The sequence below is a fragment of the Thalassophryne amazonica genome, chromosome 6, assembly GCF_902500255.1.
Source record: "Thalassophryne amazonica chromosome 6, fThaAma1.1, whole genome shotgun sequence".
NCBI classification, from domain to species: Eukaryota; Metazoa; Chordata; class Actinopteri; order Batrachoidiformes; family Batrachoididae; genus Thalassophryne; species Thalassophryne amazonica.
In genome coordinates this window covers 56,667,269-56,686,816 of record NC_047108.1, presented here as the reverse complement: position 1 = coordinate 56,686,816, position 19,548 = coordinate 56,667,269, and the positions used below count along the sequence as shown (strand labels likewise).

Below are 19,548 nucleotides of genomic sequence, written 5' to 3'. Positions count from 1 at the left end.
CCTGACACGCATGTCTTGTGAACGGTGCATCACAGCACAGACACCGCGTCATGTGGAACAGAGCTCACATGGGTAACGTGACGGTCAGATGGCCTGCTGCATGTTCTGATCTGATGGTCCGTTTCAACCTGGCAGGCTGTCAGTGTCCGCTCCGTGTGCGCACTCACTTACTGCAGCTTGTCACCACCATGGCGATATATGTTTTTATTTATGTTCACGTAAATACAGCAGTCAGACACACACACGCCTCACAGTGGACAGTTGTTAGTCCATTACTGTCCAAACACACTAGGTGTTGTGTAGCTGGAATGCCCACAATGACAGATCACCACAGCTGCTTCTGTCGGAAGCCACGCCTCCCATTAGTGGAGCGCACACACCTACGTGTCAGTGTGTGTGTGTTTGCAAAATCACACTCATGGGGGACTTAAACAAATTTCACAGCAGTACGACAGTGATTGTCTGCAGTCTCTTGGTGTGCCAACAGTGCGACTGGCCACACATTTTCTAAGTGCCATGCGAGCAGTGTTAGGTGTTCGTGCGTGTCACCTGGAATTTGGCCGGCACTTGCTGCGAGAGGGTGCGATGGGTTCACACAGCGCACACTTTGTCTTTCAGGTGCTTGTGTGCACAAATAGTTGTAGCAACAGGTGTATGAGGCATTGGCGACAGGGACGACATTGCACGGTTTGCTCATGATTCCTGCGTCATGGGCACTAAGTGTGCACTTCGTCCAAACTTTGCACTATGTGTGAAGGGGCCCTTACAGTAGCATACACTCAGCCATCACATTTTGTTGTCGCTTACAAAGGTGTAATAATGTGTCTAGGTTATAGGGCTTGTACACACACACACACACACACACACACACACACACACACACACACACACACACACACACACACACACACACACACACACACAGCTTGCCTTCAGTATAACTTTACAAAACCTTGACTTGTCAAACTCAATCAACAGGTTGTTTTGAATGTGTTTAAGGGTGTAGCCCAGTAGAGGCTTGGTGTCAACCGATAGCGACACAGTTTTTCACTATATTTTCTTAGGCCTGTCTCCACTGCAGGAACTTGACCTATTCCATGGATTTCAGGGAACTGAGACAGGAACTTCACATTAAGTGACCCTTTGCAGCTGTTGTCTCCACGGAGGTGAAGACCCACCGGGCTTGCAGTGGAAGCTAGCATGTGCTGCTAGCGATAGTTTGCAAATGAATTTTTACCATAACGTTAAGAGCAAAGCAACATAAAAAAGTTTTCAAACTCTTAAAGCAGCTGTATTTAATTAATTTTTTCTTTTTAATCTGCCTGTTGGCTTCTTGGTTACAATCTTCTCCATTGCAATATCTATGAAGTAAGCTGCTTCTCTCTTTTTATCATTTTAATTTTTTATGTCCATCTGGAACATAAAAGAAAATACAAAGAAAAGCAGTGAGTCTTTTGTTCCTGTGTTGCTGGCACAAAGAGGTCTGTGGTGCAGTATGCCTTTGGTTTTGTGGTGTGAGCCACTTTTATTGTTGTGGACACTCAGAAACTTGTAATCCTCCTAGTTGCTTGCTGTTGAGTTTTCCAGTTCTGCTAAAAGTTTCTGTTGGCACTGTGTTTAAATCCGTGGATATCAAAGTCCATAGACATAGATTTTCACTTTCCTACTCAAGGATTTGAATCCTCCTTGTCTATTTATCTGTCACCTTTTCTCTCCATTGTGGTTGTTTTGCTCATTTCTGCTTACTTTCACTTTCACAAAGTGCTGAATGTGCTGTTGTTACCCTCCTGTGTGCACGTTCTACCAATTATCATTGGACCCTGCTCAGCGGCACATCAAGGCCAGTTAAAAGTACATAACTTACAGGAAGGACATTCCTGGCCTTGAAGGTTTGGTCAACATTTTACTAGTGGCATGTCAAACATCATTCCAAGGAGTCCACTGCACAAACTAATGCTACATATGATGACTACTGGGTGCAAGACGGTCATAGAGTAATGCATTTTATTCATGAATGGCAAAATTGAAACGTCAGTTTTAAGGGGCTGACACCTTTGTTTAAGTCAGCCTCTTAAAATGGCCCTCAAGGTCCAGTTTTTTTTTTCTTTTGGTCAAATTATAGGCAGTCTATTCTAACATGCAAGGTATTATCTGAAAGTGTATTCATTGTACAATACTGATAAAAAAATATATGGTGTTTACAATGTATGGCTGTTACACATTATTTGACCATACCATTCACACAAGATAATGTTTAAAAATATACTTAAAAAAAAAAAAACAAACCTTTGGTTTTCTTTCTTTTTCTAAAACAATATGGGATATTTATGAATGCTGAAAGAGACACATTTCTTTTGACAACTCATTTGTTGTCATATTGCTTGTGGAAGTTGAGATTTTAAAGAGCGATGACAACTTGCATTTGCACCTAAATTGCTCTTTCAATAATGCCGTTAATGAATAAAGTGCATTACTCCATTTATGACCATAATACACCCAGTAGTCATCATGTGTAGTATCAGTTTGTACAGTGGACACCGAGGAATCATGTTTGACATGCCACCAGCAAACTGTAGAGTCACACTAGTACTTCGGCCATGTTTCAAGATGGCGTCCATGGAATTATTACAGTACATCAGCATTAACTGGTTATATGACTCTTGTTAAGAGCTCTAGAATGTAATCTTTGTGTCTTCACCCATGTTTTCAAGGGTGAGAAATCTAATAGAATCATATTTGGAATGAATATACTTTGTTTAATCACTTTCCAGCATCGTTATCATCACACATACTGTGCAGTGCATGTGCATCACATGTGTGCACCAGTCAGAACCACTACGACTGACCATCCCTATTCAACTGCCCAAAATGAACCACATTATATGCATGGACTGGGAGTAGGGGGACACCCCCCAAAACAAACAAACAAATTTTATGAAAACTGTCTTTCTATCATTCCTGACTCTCTCTCTCTCTCTCTCTCTCTCTCTCTCTCTCTCTCTCTCTCTCTCTCTCTCTCTCTCTCTCTCTCACTCACTCACTCACTCACTCACTCACTCACTCACTCACACAAACACAGGTGGTATTACAATGAATTTGTAAAATTTAAAATTCACAATGAAAGTGTTTGGAAAAAACAGCCAAGAAATTACATGAGTAAATACTCTTGGGAAAAATAGGAGAAGAAAAAAAAAACTCACTTGTTCCTGCATTGTTTCACCTCAGGGAGCTTTGGTAACCACTGTGTTCTGTAACAGGTTGGAGCTAATCTGTTGTGTTTTCAAGGAATTGACAGATGACAACCTGATTGGTTTATTTCATTTCATACCCAAAACACATCCACAAGTAAAGAGGTTGATTCAGACCACTCCAGCAGCTGTTTTTCCTTCTTCAAAAAAGCGAAGAGCAAGAAATCTAGCGACTTTTCCTAGTGTTATTGGAGACTGATGGGAAAGCATAAGTATTTCTCCTCCACTCACTTGGAAAAGGAGGCGGACATCCACCAGCATGTTCCTCTATTTCATTGGCTGAGAGCGCCTTAGTGAGTGCTTCTGATTGGCTCACATAGATGCCAAACAGTCTCTTTCCCACCTCCGTCTTTGCAACTGTTCATGTTTATTTTTCGCCACATAAAATTCTATTCCTAAATTGTTTTTGGCCCAAGTGCTGTATTTTTTCATTGACCAGCAAATTTAAACCAGAACAACAAAATAATAAATAAATGTCTCAACTGTGTCTGCCTGTGTGTCATGTCAGTTCTGGGCAGAGTTTTTCTTTGTCAAAAATAGGGTTGGGTATCGAGAGCCGGTTCTTTTCGAGTATCATTAAGAAATGATTCGATCCACCGATATCAATAGTCTTTTTGCTTAATAATTGCCTTATCGGTCCTTCAGAGCAGCTGTTGTTTGTGAGGGTGTTTGTCAGGAAGATGATCATTTCTCTACGATGATTACAGACCCTGCAGCGGGTCTGTAATGAACTGTTTCTGCAGCGCGACTGTTGGGAAAGTGTAGTGACACGGACCCACAACAGGGGGCGTAAATGAACGGACAATAGATGAGCCAAAATACAACACTTTACTGCTGTGAAATGTGCACAACAAAATATAGACAAGTACAGAATTTGGATAGAGTCAAATGTACAAAGGTGACGTGTGGGCAGGCTCGAGGAAAGAAGACGTCTGTCCAGAGAAGAACCGGATCCCACACGATTTCCACAGCCACTGAACCCGGAGGATACTGGAGCCGCCAAGTCCCGAGTCCCCAGGTGGCCACCGTCTCCGGCTGTCGGATCTGGTACTGCTGGCAGGAAGCAGAAACAGTTAGGTGTGGGTGTGTGCACACCCAGTAACACAGTCAGCAACAGTTCCTTTATGGTGGGCAAAACACCTCCACCTCTGAAAGAGGAACACAGAAAAACAGCAGCGCCTGAATCGCTACTTATCACAGTTCAGCGTGAGGAGTGAAGATCGTCACTCTGTCACCAGCTTCGAACCCAGCCTTCAGCTGTAAGTGGAGAAACAGGTACGCCTGCAAACAGTACAGAATTAGTGCGGTAGGCACAGAATACGGCTGAGAGATTACCTCATAGATAGACGATATCTCAGCAGCGGGGTGGAGATGTCGTCCGGCTTTATGGAGTGATTGATGAGGTGGAGATGGGTGACAGCTGTCATGAGATGATGAGTGACAGCTGTCACTCCTGGCTGTTCCCGCGAGGCGGCAGCGCCCTCTTGTGCCTGAAGCCCGTACTTCAGGCAGGACGCCCTCTGGTGGTGGGCCAGCAGTACCTCCTCTTCAGCGGGCCACACAACAGCGACTCCACTTTGAAGGTGTGAACCAATGAAGCAATGCTTCGACCCATGAGCTCATTGGTTCTTTGATTCGCTGATCTTCAGAAACGGCAAGTCCGCTTCGTAACCCCTCTCAAAGCCATTAACATATTGTGAGTGGTGAATGCGTGATATTGCTGTCACGAATATTGACATCATGCCTCTTACATCAGTGGTGTCTGATCACTCACTTATTAAGTTTACAGTTTCGCTGCCGTGTTTAGTGGAACAACAACCTTATATATCATTACGGCGATGCATCAACTCCTCAACTAAGACTGAACTTGAAGCTAGACTGCCTGATGTCTTAGCTTCACATTTGACAAATACCCAGTCAGTAGACAGACTTGTGGATAGTTTAAACTCAGTGCTCAAAACTACACTCGACATGATTGTACCACCTGTGTTAAAAACATGCTCCCCCAAATCATAGTCACCTTGGTGATTATCTGCGTGGCCTCAAGCATAAAGCAAGAGGTCTAGAACGGAAATGGTGTCGTTCAAAATTAGAAGTATTTCATCTTGCGTGGCTTGATGCTATCTTAGACTATAAGCATGCATTATTGGCTACAAAGCGGACCTACTACTCTGATTTGATCAACAAAAACAAGCATAACTCAAAGTTCTTGTTTGATACGGTGGCAACACTTATCCATGGACAACCACCTGTAGTTCGCTCTCCTTTTACAGCACAAGATTTCCTGGATTACTTTGGGAAGAAAATAGAAGACATCAGGTTAAACATATCCCGGCATGCTTTAACCCAGCCACTACACCCTGCTATTGAGGTGGGCACCACTAATGAGGTATTACCTAAATTTACAGAATTTGATAGTATCTCACTAGTCATGCTGACAAAACTTGTAATGTCAACAAAAAGCACAACCTGTTTATTTGATCCTATACCAACAAAACTGTTTAAGGACCTGTGGCCCACTCTTGGGCCGACTGCTAGAAATTATTCATCTTTCTTTAACTTCTGGATCTGTTCCTAAATGTTTCAAATCTGCAGTGATTAAACCATTACTTAAGAAACCTAATCTTGACCCTAGTGTATTGAAAAACTATCGGCTGATATCCAATCTATCATTTTTCTCTAAAATTCTGGAAAAAGTGGTGTCACGGCAGCTCATAGACTATCTTACTGAGAATAATCTCTTTGAGCCACTGCAGTCTACTTTTAGAAAATATCATTCCACAGAGATGGCTCTCACTAAAGTGGTGAATGATCTTCTGCTTACAATGGATTCGGACACCACTACGGTTCTGTTGCTGTTAGATCTCAGTGCTGCATTTGATACAGTGGATCATTATATTCTACTTGATAGGCTGGAAAATCATTTTGGGATTACTGGGAGTGCCCTTGCTTGGCTGAAGTCATACTTGACCAGTCGTTCTCACTGTGTTTTGTACAGTAGCACTACCTCTAGTGACATGAAATTTGGGGTTCCACAGGGGTCTGTCTTAGGCCCCCTGCTTTTCTCCCTTTATATAGCACCCCTTGGGCACATATTGTGGTGTTTTGGGATTACCTTTCACTGCTATGCAGATGATACTCAGTTATACATACCGATAACTGCTGATAATCTCGTTCACATAAAATCCTTAGAAGATTGCCTTGCAGCAGTGAGAAGTTGGATGTCTAGAAACTTCCTACTTTTAAACTCTGATTCCTGTCTATGGCTGATGCTGAGACCCTGATCCATGCATTTATCTCTTCTAGATTGGACTACTACAATGTTCTATTTTCTGGTTTACCACAGTCTAGCATTAGGGGTCTCCAATTGGTTCAAAATACTGCAGCCAGACTTTTGACACGAAGCAGAAAGTACAACCACATTACACCCATTTTGGCATCCCTTCACTGGCTTCCTGTCCCAGTGAGATCAAATTTTAAGGTTCTGCTACTAACCTATAAAATTATTCATGGACTGGCACCTCCCTACCTAGCAGACCTAATTAAACCTTACGTACCGGCCCAGGCTTTATGTTCTCAGGGTGCAGGACTACTTTATGTGACTAAGATGAATAAGAAGTCTGCAGGTCACAGAGCTTTCTCTTATCGTGCCCCTGTTCTGTGGAATGATCTCCCTGCGTCAATAAAACAGTCAGATTCTGTGGTGATTTTCAAGTCCAGACTTAAGGCGCACTTATTTTCCCTTTCATATGGCTAGCATACTGGCACAGTTTTGTTTTACGCTTTTTACTCTTTTAATTCATTTGTTAGTCATTGGAGTGGGCTGCAGCCTCAACTTTACCTAAATTCTGGGTCTTTAAGTGAAGTTTAGGGCTAGTGGCCATCGATCACCTTAGTATTTCTCTGTTTTTCTCGTTGTTTAATGCTGGCAAATTATGCAGTATTTTTTGTCTTTCTGATGCCTGATTCTGTTTTTTCTCTGTTTAAGGTGTAGCAGAGATGGGAGTTGTATTCGTGTTGGCGATCCTCCTGTCCTGTGCATCAATAGCATTTCTTGTATATCCGTCCGTGAATTGTTCTGTAATTTATGTTTGTAGCATGGCCCAAGCGGAGGGTCACCCCTTTGAGTCTGGTCTGCTTGAGGTTTCTTCCTCAGAGGGAGTTTTTCCTTACCACTGTTGCTCTGGGGGTTGGTAAGGTTAGACCTTACCTGTGTGAAGTGCTTTGAGGCAACTCTGTTGTGATTTGGCGCTATATAAATGAAAATAAATTGAAACTGAAAATTGAGTCACTTTTTGTGTGGATTAAAGTCACTAACTGGGACTGTTGTTGCAGTTAAGAAACGAGAATCGTCCTCTGTTTCATTGGCACAGCTCCAAACGCTGCACGGTTGTCTGCCGAGAAAGAGTCCGGTCAGAATTAATAACTTCAAAATGAATTGCCACTTTAAATAAAATGACACCTCTTTACAAATGCTGTAATACAGACAATAAACTACAATAGACTAAAATGTTTTTTTCCTCCCATAATGAGATGTTCTGAATTCTTTATGAATTTCATCCTGACATGCAGCTTAGCCAACTGCAAGAGCTCAGCTCAGATGTATGGAAAGACATTCATGCCAATAATGTCTGAAAGAAAATGGTTTTGACAAAAACTACAGATTTTGTTTATTTCTATTTATGTCCAGAGATCAAGGATCCACCATGTAGAGTTTATTATGTCCAAAGTTTAAGGATCCAGTGACCAATTTCATATTTGTTTACTTTAAGACTCAATTTCAATTCAATTTAATCGTCTTATAAAGCGCCAAATCACAACGAAAGCCGTCTCAAGGCGCCTCACACAGAAAAGTTCAACATAAAAAAATTAAATAAATAAAAATTAAAAAATTGAAATACATAATTAAAAATGGAAGTAAAAGAATAAAAAAACAGATAAAAAATAAAAACTATTTATAAGAAAGAGAATAAAAATAGGCTTATGTCTTAACTTAAAAATGTCCACAGACTCCGACTGCCTCACAGTCACAGGAAGATCATTCCACAGAGCGGGTGCACGATAAGAAATATCTCTTTGACCCGCTGACATAGAAAACCTGTAAAACCTACTTTTAGTGCACAAAAAAAAATCACAGGAGATATCGATAAGGGAATCGATAAGGGAATCGATAAGGAATCGGTTCGATAAGCAGAATCGATAATGGTATCCATAATGGTATCGATATCGATAAAACCTTATTTATACCCATCTCTAGTCAAAAATAAATCAGTGCACTAAATACCAGGCTTAAGAAAACTAAAGAAAAAAAAACAAACAAATAAACAGACAAACAAACAAACAAAAAACAAAAATACAAAAAAAAAAAAAACAACAAAAAAACATTTGATATGGCTTGTTAGATTTTGATACACTGTCAACTTTAAAAGTAGATCTTGGGTCAAAAAAGTTTGGGCACCCCTGCTCTAATGGGGGGATGGAATTAGTGCACTCAAGTGGTCTTGGTGGTGGTTTGTTTGCCTTCTTGCTATGATGCTTGCTAAGTTGGTTTCTTTTATTTCAATTATTCAGTCTTAACAAACACAAGATTTAATTTCACCCTAAAATTGTACTCAAAATGGTCAGAGAAATTGTCAGGCTTTATAAAATTATTATTTTACACACTGTTAAATGGCATAAACTCGACTTTGTCAGAGGGATGCACTAGTACTACTTCTAGTTGTTGTGTGGGCCGCTGAAGAGGAGGTACTGCTGGCCCACCACCAACAGAGGGCGCCCTGCCTGGAGTGCGGGCTCCAGGCACCAGAGGGCGCTGCCGCATCATGGGAGTAGCCTGGGTGACAGCTGTCACCCATCACCAGACACAGCTGTTCTACTCAGCACCGAGGTATATCAGGAGGACGGCGTCTCCACCTCAGTGCCGAGATATCGCCTTGAGATAGAGGTAAACTACTCTGCAGCATATTCTGTATATTTGATAATACGTGTTAAACCTTTCAGGACAGCTGACTACCGAAAGCCAATTGCTTGGATAAGTACTCACCTTCCTGTTTTAACGTGACGAGAGGTGGAGGCGGCTTCTTCCCTCTCCGTGTTACTGGGTGCAGCCGCATCCACACCTGTGTGTTTGTTGCTCTCTCTTGCCAGCAGTACCGGATCCGACGAGCGGAGGCAGTGGCCACCTGGGACTTCGGGACTTGGCGGTTCCAGTATTTCCAGGGTTCGGTGGCAGAGGAGATCTGGGTGGTTCCGGTTCGACTCGGACGGACGTCTCCTACCTTCGAGCCTGCCCACACGACACCAGCAGAATTCGGCTTAATCCCAAATTGTTGATTGTTGTATTGGTTGTGCTCGTTTCACAACAGTAAAACTTGTTATTTACCTTCTCCATTGTCCGTTCATTTGCGCCCCCTGTTGTGGGTCCGTGTTCCTACACTTTCACAACACTAGTGCTACAACTACTACTATTAATAATAATAATAAATATGTGTACTGAATTTTGTGAGGCTGTGACAAAAAAAAAAACAATACTGAGGTTTTTTTTTTTTATTATTTCTAGGAGGCATTATTTCGCAATATTGTACTGACCATGTGAGCGACCACCAAAATATCGAATTTCGGATCCAGCCGAGCGACTTTGCAAAGTTTGATGAGTTTTTGAGCATGGGAAAGAGCCAAAATTGGTGCTTGAAAAGTGTGAATAATAATAATAATAAACAGCACAATTACAATAGGGTCCTTGAAGGACATTGTCCTACTCGGGCCCTAAAAATAATAATAGTAATAGTAAATTATTTATGACACATTGTGCGGTAAATTGACTAGTTACAGGGAAATAAAATAATGGTTTAACTACTGAAAACATAAATTTCTGTTATTTTCTGGCTGCAGGGGAGAAATCTCAAATATTAAAGTAGTAAAGTGTGTAAATTTAACACATGCTTCAATAGAAGAATGACTCATGCTTATAACAAAACTGTCCCAAGTTCAGTTATTATTTATGTCCATCATTTGGGTTAACGTTGGGGCATGTAATTAGCTCTGTATTTTCATATTTGTAGGTAGGTTCAAAGACAAACATTTACCATTTGCTACAACTCTATTTTGTGACAAAGTATAGTTTAACCAGTCATCGTGCCAAGCATTGAATTCGAGGCAGTAACCAAGGAGCTAATTGTTCCTCCCTGAAAGACAGATTAATAAAGCGTCTAATGACAGATATTTAGCATGTAAGGGTGTGTTTATTCAAATTTGCAATTCATGGATGTTTTGTAAAACAGTTATATTGTAGTCTGTGGTCTTTTGATGTCCATTTCAATGACAATTTCAGGGGCACTTCTGAAATATATATATAAAACGGAGGGTGTCTCACCTGGGGAGTAATTCAGTGTAGAACCGCCTCTGCCTTTGAGCAGCTACTTACTTCATAATATTTATGTCCTTTTAATTAAAGTATAGATTAAAAACAAAAAATGCTGCAGGCAACTCTTGCAGTTGGGGGTGTGTGGGGCAAAGCCCCCCAGAAGCAGAAGTTTTTTGCCATGCTTATGCGCCCAGCATATTTACTGAAATAAAGTGTGACTGTTTTTCCAGACATGTGATAATGCAAATAAAGAAAATGTTTAAAGTGGCAGGCGATTAAGAGGGCCATAGCTGGGGAGTGTGGGGGGAAGCTGAAGATTTTTAGCCATGCTAATGCTCTCCAGAAGCATTTACTGGAATATAAGTCTGAAGGACCTAAATGACATGGTGAGATACTGAAGAGCTTTGCTCATTCATGTCCGCAACATATACATATTATTATTTACATACATTATCTAACCCATGGGAGGGAATGGCAATGTATCTGTAATATAAGGTTTATTAGGGGTATAACAGTCCGTTTAGATGTGCACGCTGTGCTGTGGCTCTGAGACGCTTTGACCTGGTCTGGCAGGGCAAATCCTGCCCGACCATTGTAAATTCCCCTCGTATGTGATCAGACTCTTTTGAATGCTGTTTTGATGCCATCAGCACATTTTGAATGCAGTTAGACTGTGATCAGACTGTACTTTAACTGCGGTGCAAACTTTCCACACTTCAAACTCACTTCGATGGTGGAGAGCATGTGCTCTTCATTTGACCTGGCCGACTGAATGCGCGTGACTGTCTGGAGTGCACTCAGGGAGCTGTCCGAGGTGTTTGAATGCACCGTGACTTTGACTGAATGGCGGTCAAATTTTAATTCAGTCAGCATTCGGGCTCATTTGGCCTCTAGTGTGATGGGGATTTCGACATTCGGGGCGGCTGCATGACTGTGCCCACTTGTTCGACTGCTCTGTGATTGCTTTCCGAAAGCACCTCGCCAATTGTCGAGTGTGGGTTGAATTGTTATTCGGTTGGGATTCGGCCTCATTCGTGCTACATATGATGGGGGTGTAACCCTGGGTAGATATTGGCTTCACCATGATCCAGCTTCAGATGAGCAATAGGAAATGGGTGGAAGAATGGTGCATAGAGCTGGAGTTTCCTTTGTAGCTTTTACATTTTTGTGCCTCCAGCTCACATGGAATTCGGCCTTGCCTTCTACAGTGCATTCACCATTTCACTTGACTGAGGCATCCAGTTGTGTACTTAATGTATGCATGAATGCATCTTGATTGGTCACTGATGTGTTTACGTATTGTAGTTAAATTCCCAAAAGTCCATATCCCAAGTCTGCCTCATGCAAAAACAGTTTTGGATAGCAAAATTCATTTGCTGGTGTGTGGGCAGCGATGTTAGTGTGATGCTCGTGTCTTTGCTTGAGGCTGGATTTCTGTCTGTCAATCCATCTGTCTCTGGCAATCAGTGTGCAGCACATTGAAGTAAAACACATGGACTCTGATACGCTGGAGAATTTGGAGATTTAAGAGCAAGTAAACCTGAGTGCATACAGGCATGATTAGACTGTTTTAAAATGGCCCCTTAAATTATAATGGTTTTAACTTCAAGCCTGGTCTATGTCCTCAAGGTAATACAGTCCTCCTGATATTCACAGACAGATGGCGGATGCAGGCAACAGTAAAATGTGCCTTTATAATCATAACTGCAAAGGAAACTATCTGTAGGAATTGTTTTTTTCATAATTATAAATACTGTGTCTCTCCTGATGTTCTGATAGCTTTGTGTCTGCAGTTTAGAGGCAGGTAAATTTGGACAGCATTGTTTGATGTCCTTCTTAACATCCACATTCTCCAATTTCCCCACAGTGATCATTAAAGTTTCCTCTTATCTTAGTAACACAGACACACAGATGGCAGCTGGCAGAGATTTAGTGAACAAAAGGAGCAATCTTTGATGTTTATCTGAACCGTTTTCAGTACAATAACATTTTCTTCATAAAGGCTTCACAAGTATCAAGCAGTAAACTTGGCCTTCTCATGTTCTAATGGAGGCTCATATGGTAACTTGATACAATTCAAGCCTTTCTTTTCTTTCTTCAGGTTTCATTTAGCCGCTCTAAACTGCTAATAGGCATGATCATTTTCAGGGTGACAGTGCCTCCATCCACACCATCATAAAAATACAAAGTAAGGGAATATTTCATGGAAGGCCATTCATTCTTTAAGGAATGATACATAAATAATAGATCAAACAGCATGGACAAGCACCTTTTTTTTAACTTTCAGTTGCTCCCAGTTGCATAGGGTTGCCACAATGGATACAGTACCTTCCCTATTCCACAGGGTGCTTTTCTACTGTGATCGCCCACAGTCCAAGAAAGTGCAAGGCAGATTAAGTGGCCTAATCCAGCTTGGCTCCTAGCAGGCTGGTTTATGAAGTGCAGACCTGGCACCTGACTGATTTATAAAGTGCAGAGGTGGCAATCTGCACAAAAACAAAAGTAAGGAGCTGTGGCTTCAACTAGAACTGCATCAAACCCTGCTTTGGCTTCAACTTTTTACATTGATGGAGCACAATGAAAGATGTTTCAACCCATACTCACTAGAAATGCCTGTTTAAAGATGTTTGAACATGACTGAAGCTGTTTGGACTGTGGACACCTGGAAATTATCATGCACTAGTGCTGATTTTGAAAACTGGGATGAAATTTGTGCATAGTTCCAAAATGTTACCCCAATTTGAAAACTAGTGCCAATGATGGCTGTAACTACTACTAATTAATACTTACTACTGACAAAGATGAATCAATAAGTTGCTATGTTTCAAAAAGCTCCTCATTTTGCTACGCAGGATTAAACAGGAAGGAGCAGCACTCTGTGGAATAGCCCCATACAGATCCACGTTGGAACTTGACGTGTCATATGGGATCCTATTCCTGATGCAGCTCAAGTTCTACATGAAGAAACATGTTCACAGCTCCTGGTGTTCCCAGGCAGTCATCCAGCCAAACACTAATCAGGACCTATTTTGCTTCACTTCTGAGATCTGACGTATAGTCCAGCAGTTAAGGGATAGAATCGTGCACTTTTTTACAAAAGTGCCAAACTTTGTCCAGGGACTCTTTAGGTTATATTAAGTCATGTCAAAGTGGGAGACATTTGATTTTAGCCCTGTATCCTGCTTTTTTTAAAAGGGTGTTTGCATGGTTATAATACAGTGTATATTTTGCTATTCATATGACAATACAATCATATGGTTATTATGTAAGGGGCCAGTGATCAAGATTGGACATTGTTAAGCTGTAGAGAATGGCTACTGCAACTACTGCAAAGCTATACTGAGCTTATGTGATCATGTATCGTCCGTCGTGCGGCATCATACGTCGTTGTACATCCTTATACATTAGCAGGGTGGTATGTTTCAAAATGGAAAGAGGTACAGGACTCATTTCAGGCCTGTAGGGATCTTTAACAGGCCTCTACCTCTGAGACATAAAATTAGGTGACTGTGATCTTCCTAGCATGAAAGCTGTAGAGAGTAGTTGATTAAAAATATTGATGAAACATTTGTGCATATCTAGGAAGTTTGCCAACCAGGTATTTACAATGTTTTCAGTTAAAAAATATGGTGGTAATCGTCTTAATACCAATAACATAAAATAATAATGATAACAACAACAACAACAACAACAATAATAATAATGGTTATGGCCATAAAAACAAAATTGATTTCTTGTAATTAATAAAAAAATCATTTCTTTCCGTTCAAACACTGTTGTTATTTTAGAGTGTAAATATGTTAGAGTGCATGAGTAGCATCTTTCCTTTGCCCTATGCTCGCAAACAGCTATATTGCATAGGTATATTGATATTCACAATGAGTTAGACAATATTTAGTCACTTTCCCTAGATTAACGCTTTTTCTAAGAGTGTAAGCACACTGAAGTACATTCGAAGCATCCCTACTTAGCCTTAATACATTTTTCATAACCTTCAAGTTTATATTATGAACGTAAAAAGACATTCGGATAAGAGTTTGTCATGAATTATATGCTGTAGAAGGCTGAAAATGGTTATTCCCTTAAACCCAAGTTTTTAGAGTGTAGACATTTATGGATTCAATGTCTCCCGATCTTATATACTTCAGGACACTATAAAGTACCTCTGATAAAGTTTTGGTGCTTTTGTTTAAAAGTGCATGATTCCCCTAAAATTTGTCCCTTAGCCGCCGGACTAGTAGTCAAGTGCACTCAATTGAGCATGGCTGCGGCATGACCAAGGGCATTATTTACTAAGATCCCATATAACAAGTGCTGAATTGCATGAGCATTCCAAACTTTTGTGCATTGAGTCTGTGAACTTTTTCAGGTGATTTATTATGAGCTAGTGCATTGCCCGCTGGGCTCTAGATTGGGTAGTGTTTATAAAATATGTAGCTGACATTTTTCAAGGGTGGTGAGAAATTATGCAAAGTTTCTATAATTATTTGGAATGGTGTGTGAGTCCAGAATGTAATTATCAGTGTCCATTGTTTACTGTTATTTAATATCTGTAATTTCTCAAAAAATATTAGTCCTATCAATGTTCTGTTTTGGTGGCGTTCATCCTTGACCCAAAATACATAGGCATATCAAAGGGCAAATGTCAGCTCTCTCGTTTGTCTGTGTTTGAAGGTACACGCATGCCTACATGTACACAGAGGCGACTTCACTTTTAATATATCAATGATTTACCACCTCCTGCTGGAATGGCATGTGTGTCCAAAATGTAATTATCAATGTCCATTATTTACTGCTGTTAGCTAACACTCCTAATTTCTCCAAAAATATTAGTCCTATCAACTTTCCATTTTTGTGGCGTTCATAAATGCATAAACATTCCAAACGACAAATGTTAGCTCTCCCCAGTTTGACCATGATCCAAGCCATACACACACACGCACGCATACACGTACACAGAGGCCAGTTGGCTTTTAAAATATAGATACTGCAGCCTGACAGCAAGTAGTAACTTCACATAGACAGCATGAGGATGAGGATTTGAGGAATTTGCATTTGTCGTAATGACACAAAGTGCAAAATAAACTTCAACCAGCCATTTGCCAATTTGTACTATATAAAACAAACAGACATGTTTTAACTCGCTCACTCACTTATTTTCAGCCGCTTATCCAGAGCCGGGTCGTGGGGGCAACAACTCCAGCAGGGGACCCCAAACTTCCCTTTCCCAGGCCACAATAAACCACCTCTACATTTCACTCGGGCGTTAATATTTTCTCTTTAGTTTCACATAATCATAGAGGACATGACATAGAATGAGAATCATTTTTGTGTATGGTTTATATGTAGGTGGATGTTCATGGCTGCTGTCCATACTGCTATGGCCCCGACCACAGGTGGTGGGTGGACTGCTGTCAGCTGCTTACATGGTTATGCACAGAACTTTCTACTTATATTTTTGTTTCAAAGAAATGTGACATGATAAATGTCACATTTAATTTGACTTAGGCACTAGACGTCATTACGTTAACAATAGGCAATTTTAAAGTAATGTGTAATTGTGATGTTTTCTTTGTTAACAAAGATTATTCAGTTTAAGTAAAGAAAAACATACCCAAACAGCTCACAAAGGGTGACTTTGAATCAGATTCACACAGGTTTGCGTTGATCACACAACACTGGGTAAGTTAGCACCGAGGTTTCAGGCTTGCTAAGGGCCCTGTCCCACTGGCGTTTAGGAGGATTTGCAGATGGAATGCGCACAAAAGTGGCCCACATCCGCCAAACAACCGCAATAACCGTGTAACATTCCTGTATGAGTCGGCCGCCATCCAAACACGTACGTGATCATCCGCAGAGGCACGCATGTCCGCAGCCAGGATTTTTGAGCGGCTCAAAAATCCTGCTGCGGATGAGATCCACATCACTGCCTGAACACATACTGAAGACATACGCAGGACATACACAGCCACCGCACCGCATATCCCCTGTCATCCGCTGATATCCGCAACCGACGGGTTGGCGCAGCTTGGCGGCGGACCGGGACAGCGTGCAAAACAGATATGACGTGTGCCCAGCACGGCCACATCACGGTCGCAAATGGTATGTCGAGCATGCAGACAGAGTGGGCACGGATGAAGCGAGTGCATCACGGCCGCTGTGCCCCTCATGGGGGCGCCTCCGCGGCCTTCGCTTCTGTTCCCTGTTATATCCGCTTTTCTTCCTCATGTATTCGCTGATCCACCCTGGGACATTTGTCATTTCCTCCCACCTTTGTTGCGGACGCTCAGCTTTTGTCTCCTCATTTCATGCACAAATCCTCCTAAACGCCAGTGGGACAGGGCCCTTAATTAGAGACAGAATCTCTGCCCCTGACATTACTTTTAACCTTGATAAATCATGTTGCTTGTGCAAGTCTCACCTATTTAGATGTTACACACCCACAATTTTGCACACTTGAGTGGACACACCACAACTTGCATAGTCATGAAGGCAAATATGTAAAATGGACAATATTCTGGAGTTTCCTCATTTGAAAGACTCAGTCCTCAGTGCTCACCATCAGTGAATCAGAGCCAAACCAAAGGTAACAATCTGCAACTATGACAAAACAACATGGAAAGATCACAGTTGTCCATGACTGTGATCTACTTTGCACTTTGATGATGTTCCACACTTGCACCATGTGATGTGACCAAAAACAACTGTAGCATCACTGGAGTGCTGAAGTATCAGATATTTTAATGCGATCAGAAGTTATTCCAAATTTTTACACCTTTTGTGAAAACAAAATTACTTTTTACTGTACAACCTTATTTTATACTATATTTATATTTTATTTTATTTTATATTATATTTAAATTTTATATTACATATATGTAATAAAAAATGACAGCCAGCAGAAAATGTAATTTACAAGTAGTAGGAACTGTTATCTTCTCATAGAAGAAAGTTAATTGATTAACCAATCAACCGGGGTCAGTATCCCTGTGGCTGGCCACTGCTCCCAGTGGTTGGATAATGTTGTAGTGTAATGAGGATGCCTTAAATACACATTTTGATGTATGTATGTACAGTATGTACAATAACAAAAAAGGCCTTACTTCTTGTTTATTAATGACATTTATTTTGTTTAGTGGCTTACAACCCCAATTCCAGTGAAGCTGGGACGTTGTGTAAAATGTAAATAACAACAGAATTCAATGATTGACAAATCCTCTTCAACTTACATTCATTTGAATACACCACAAAGACAAGATATTTAATGTTCAAACTGATAGACTTTTTTGTTTTTGTGCAAATATTTGCTCATTTTGAAATGGATGCCTCCAACATGTTTCAAAAGAGTTGGGACGGGACAACAAAAGACTGGGAAAGTTGATGAATGTTCAAAGAACTCCTAATTGGAAACAGGTGAGTGTCATGATTGGGTATAGAAGGAGCATCCCCAAAAGGCTCAGCCGTTCACAAGCAAAGATGGGGTGAAGATCACCACTTTGTGAACAACTGCATGAAAAAAATAGTCCAACAGTTTAAGAACAATGTCTCTCAACATTGTACAAATGATGTACAAACCAAGCGTGCATTGATCCCTGCCTACGCACACTTTGATACAACTGGATATTTTTCTGCTTATGCCAGTTTCTGGGTTATGGCATACACCATGTTTTATTAGGAAATCCATGCAAGTCTTTGGCCCCTGGAGAGCAGATTTATCTCTGACAGTAACAGTATGTGTGTTTGTTTAATCTCATTTTTCAGGCATTAGAAACCTCCAGTAGATTCTGGTACTGGTGACTGGTGATATGGCGGCTTGTTAGAAAGAAATATTCACCAACTGTGTTTTATTTTCAGGTCACACGTGTGCCAGTGGAGAGTTGTGAACAGTATACATCTTGTGGAGCCTGTCTGGGATCAGGAGACCCTCATTGTGGCTGGTGTGTCCTACACAATGTGTAAGTGCTTACCTTACAGTTTTAACTGTGCTGCTCCCATGTGTTGTATACATGCAATAAATTGTCTTTCAGTGCTTCCTTTGAGAAATTGCACATTTAGTTATCGTCTATGAAGGGAGATATTGGAAACTTGAATAGTTATTTTTGTATGGATTTTATAAGTCGTTTCTTGTGCCACTATGGCAATTCTACAAGTCCAAACCATTGACAAATTGACAGGTAGTGCTAGGACAATGTGCAAATATGACTTTCCACAAACAAGCATGCCAGTTGTGTGACAATACCTGCCTTTCACTTACCTTCTGTGTCCTTTAAATCATTGTTTTCCTGTTTATTTTCTGTTAGTTCTCATCAGGCTTCTGTTTTAGTTGCACTGGTGCATGCTGTGAGTCTGACCCCTTTGTTTTGATCTCTATTGTGTCAGTTTTCTTATCTGTTTGTGAGTGCTTACCTCATTGTGTGTGTCTGTCTTCGTGCAGCTGTTCCACAGTCACTATTAGTGCACCTGTCTTGTCTTGTGCCATCATTTGTGACAGCGTTTAAGACTGTGAGGTTATTTCTTTGTGTGCTGTAACAGAATGAGCTGACTAAAGCAGGCACCCATTTTGACATTTCTACGTTCACAGCTATTTTCCAGGATTCAATGTTACAGTTTCCATACATACTCATGTACTGGTGGAAGGCAGTGAGAGTATTTTTGATATGGCATGGACTAAACAGTCATTTGAGGTATCTATTCCCCTTGATAATGGTTCATCCATTCATTTTGTAATCCTCCTTGCTCCATTAAAGTGTTGCGGGGGGCTGGAGTCTATCCCATTTGTGAGATGTGGCGAACACCCTGGACAAGATTCCAGCCTTTTGCAGTGCCACATGTAGATAGACAAACTCATTCACATTCTCACTCAGACTTATGGTCAATTAAAAGTTTCCAATTCACCTAACCTGAATGCCTTTGGAAGTGGGAGGAAGCTAGAGTACT

At 41.0% G+C, this 19,548-nt stretch overlaps 1 protein-coding gene across 1 annotated transcript in view; it reads left to right on the top strand.

Annotated features, from left to right (window-relative positions):
* The window catches only part of LOC117512209 (plexin-A1-like), a 1,069,160-nt gene that overhangs the window by 595,327 nt on the left and 454,285 nt on the right, over positions 1-19,548 (top strand). The window contains 1 exon segment of the mRNA XM_034172199.1: positions 18,466-18,566. Within this exon segment, the coding sequence (XP_034028090.1) occupies positions 18,466-18,566 (101 nt within the window).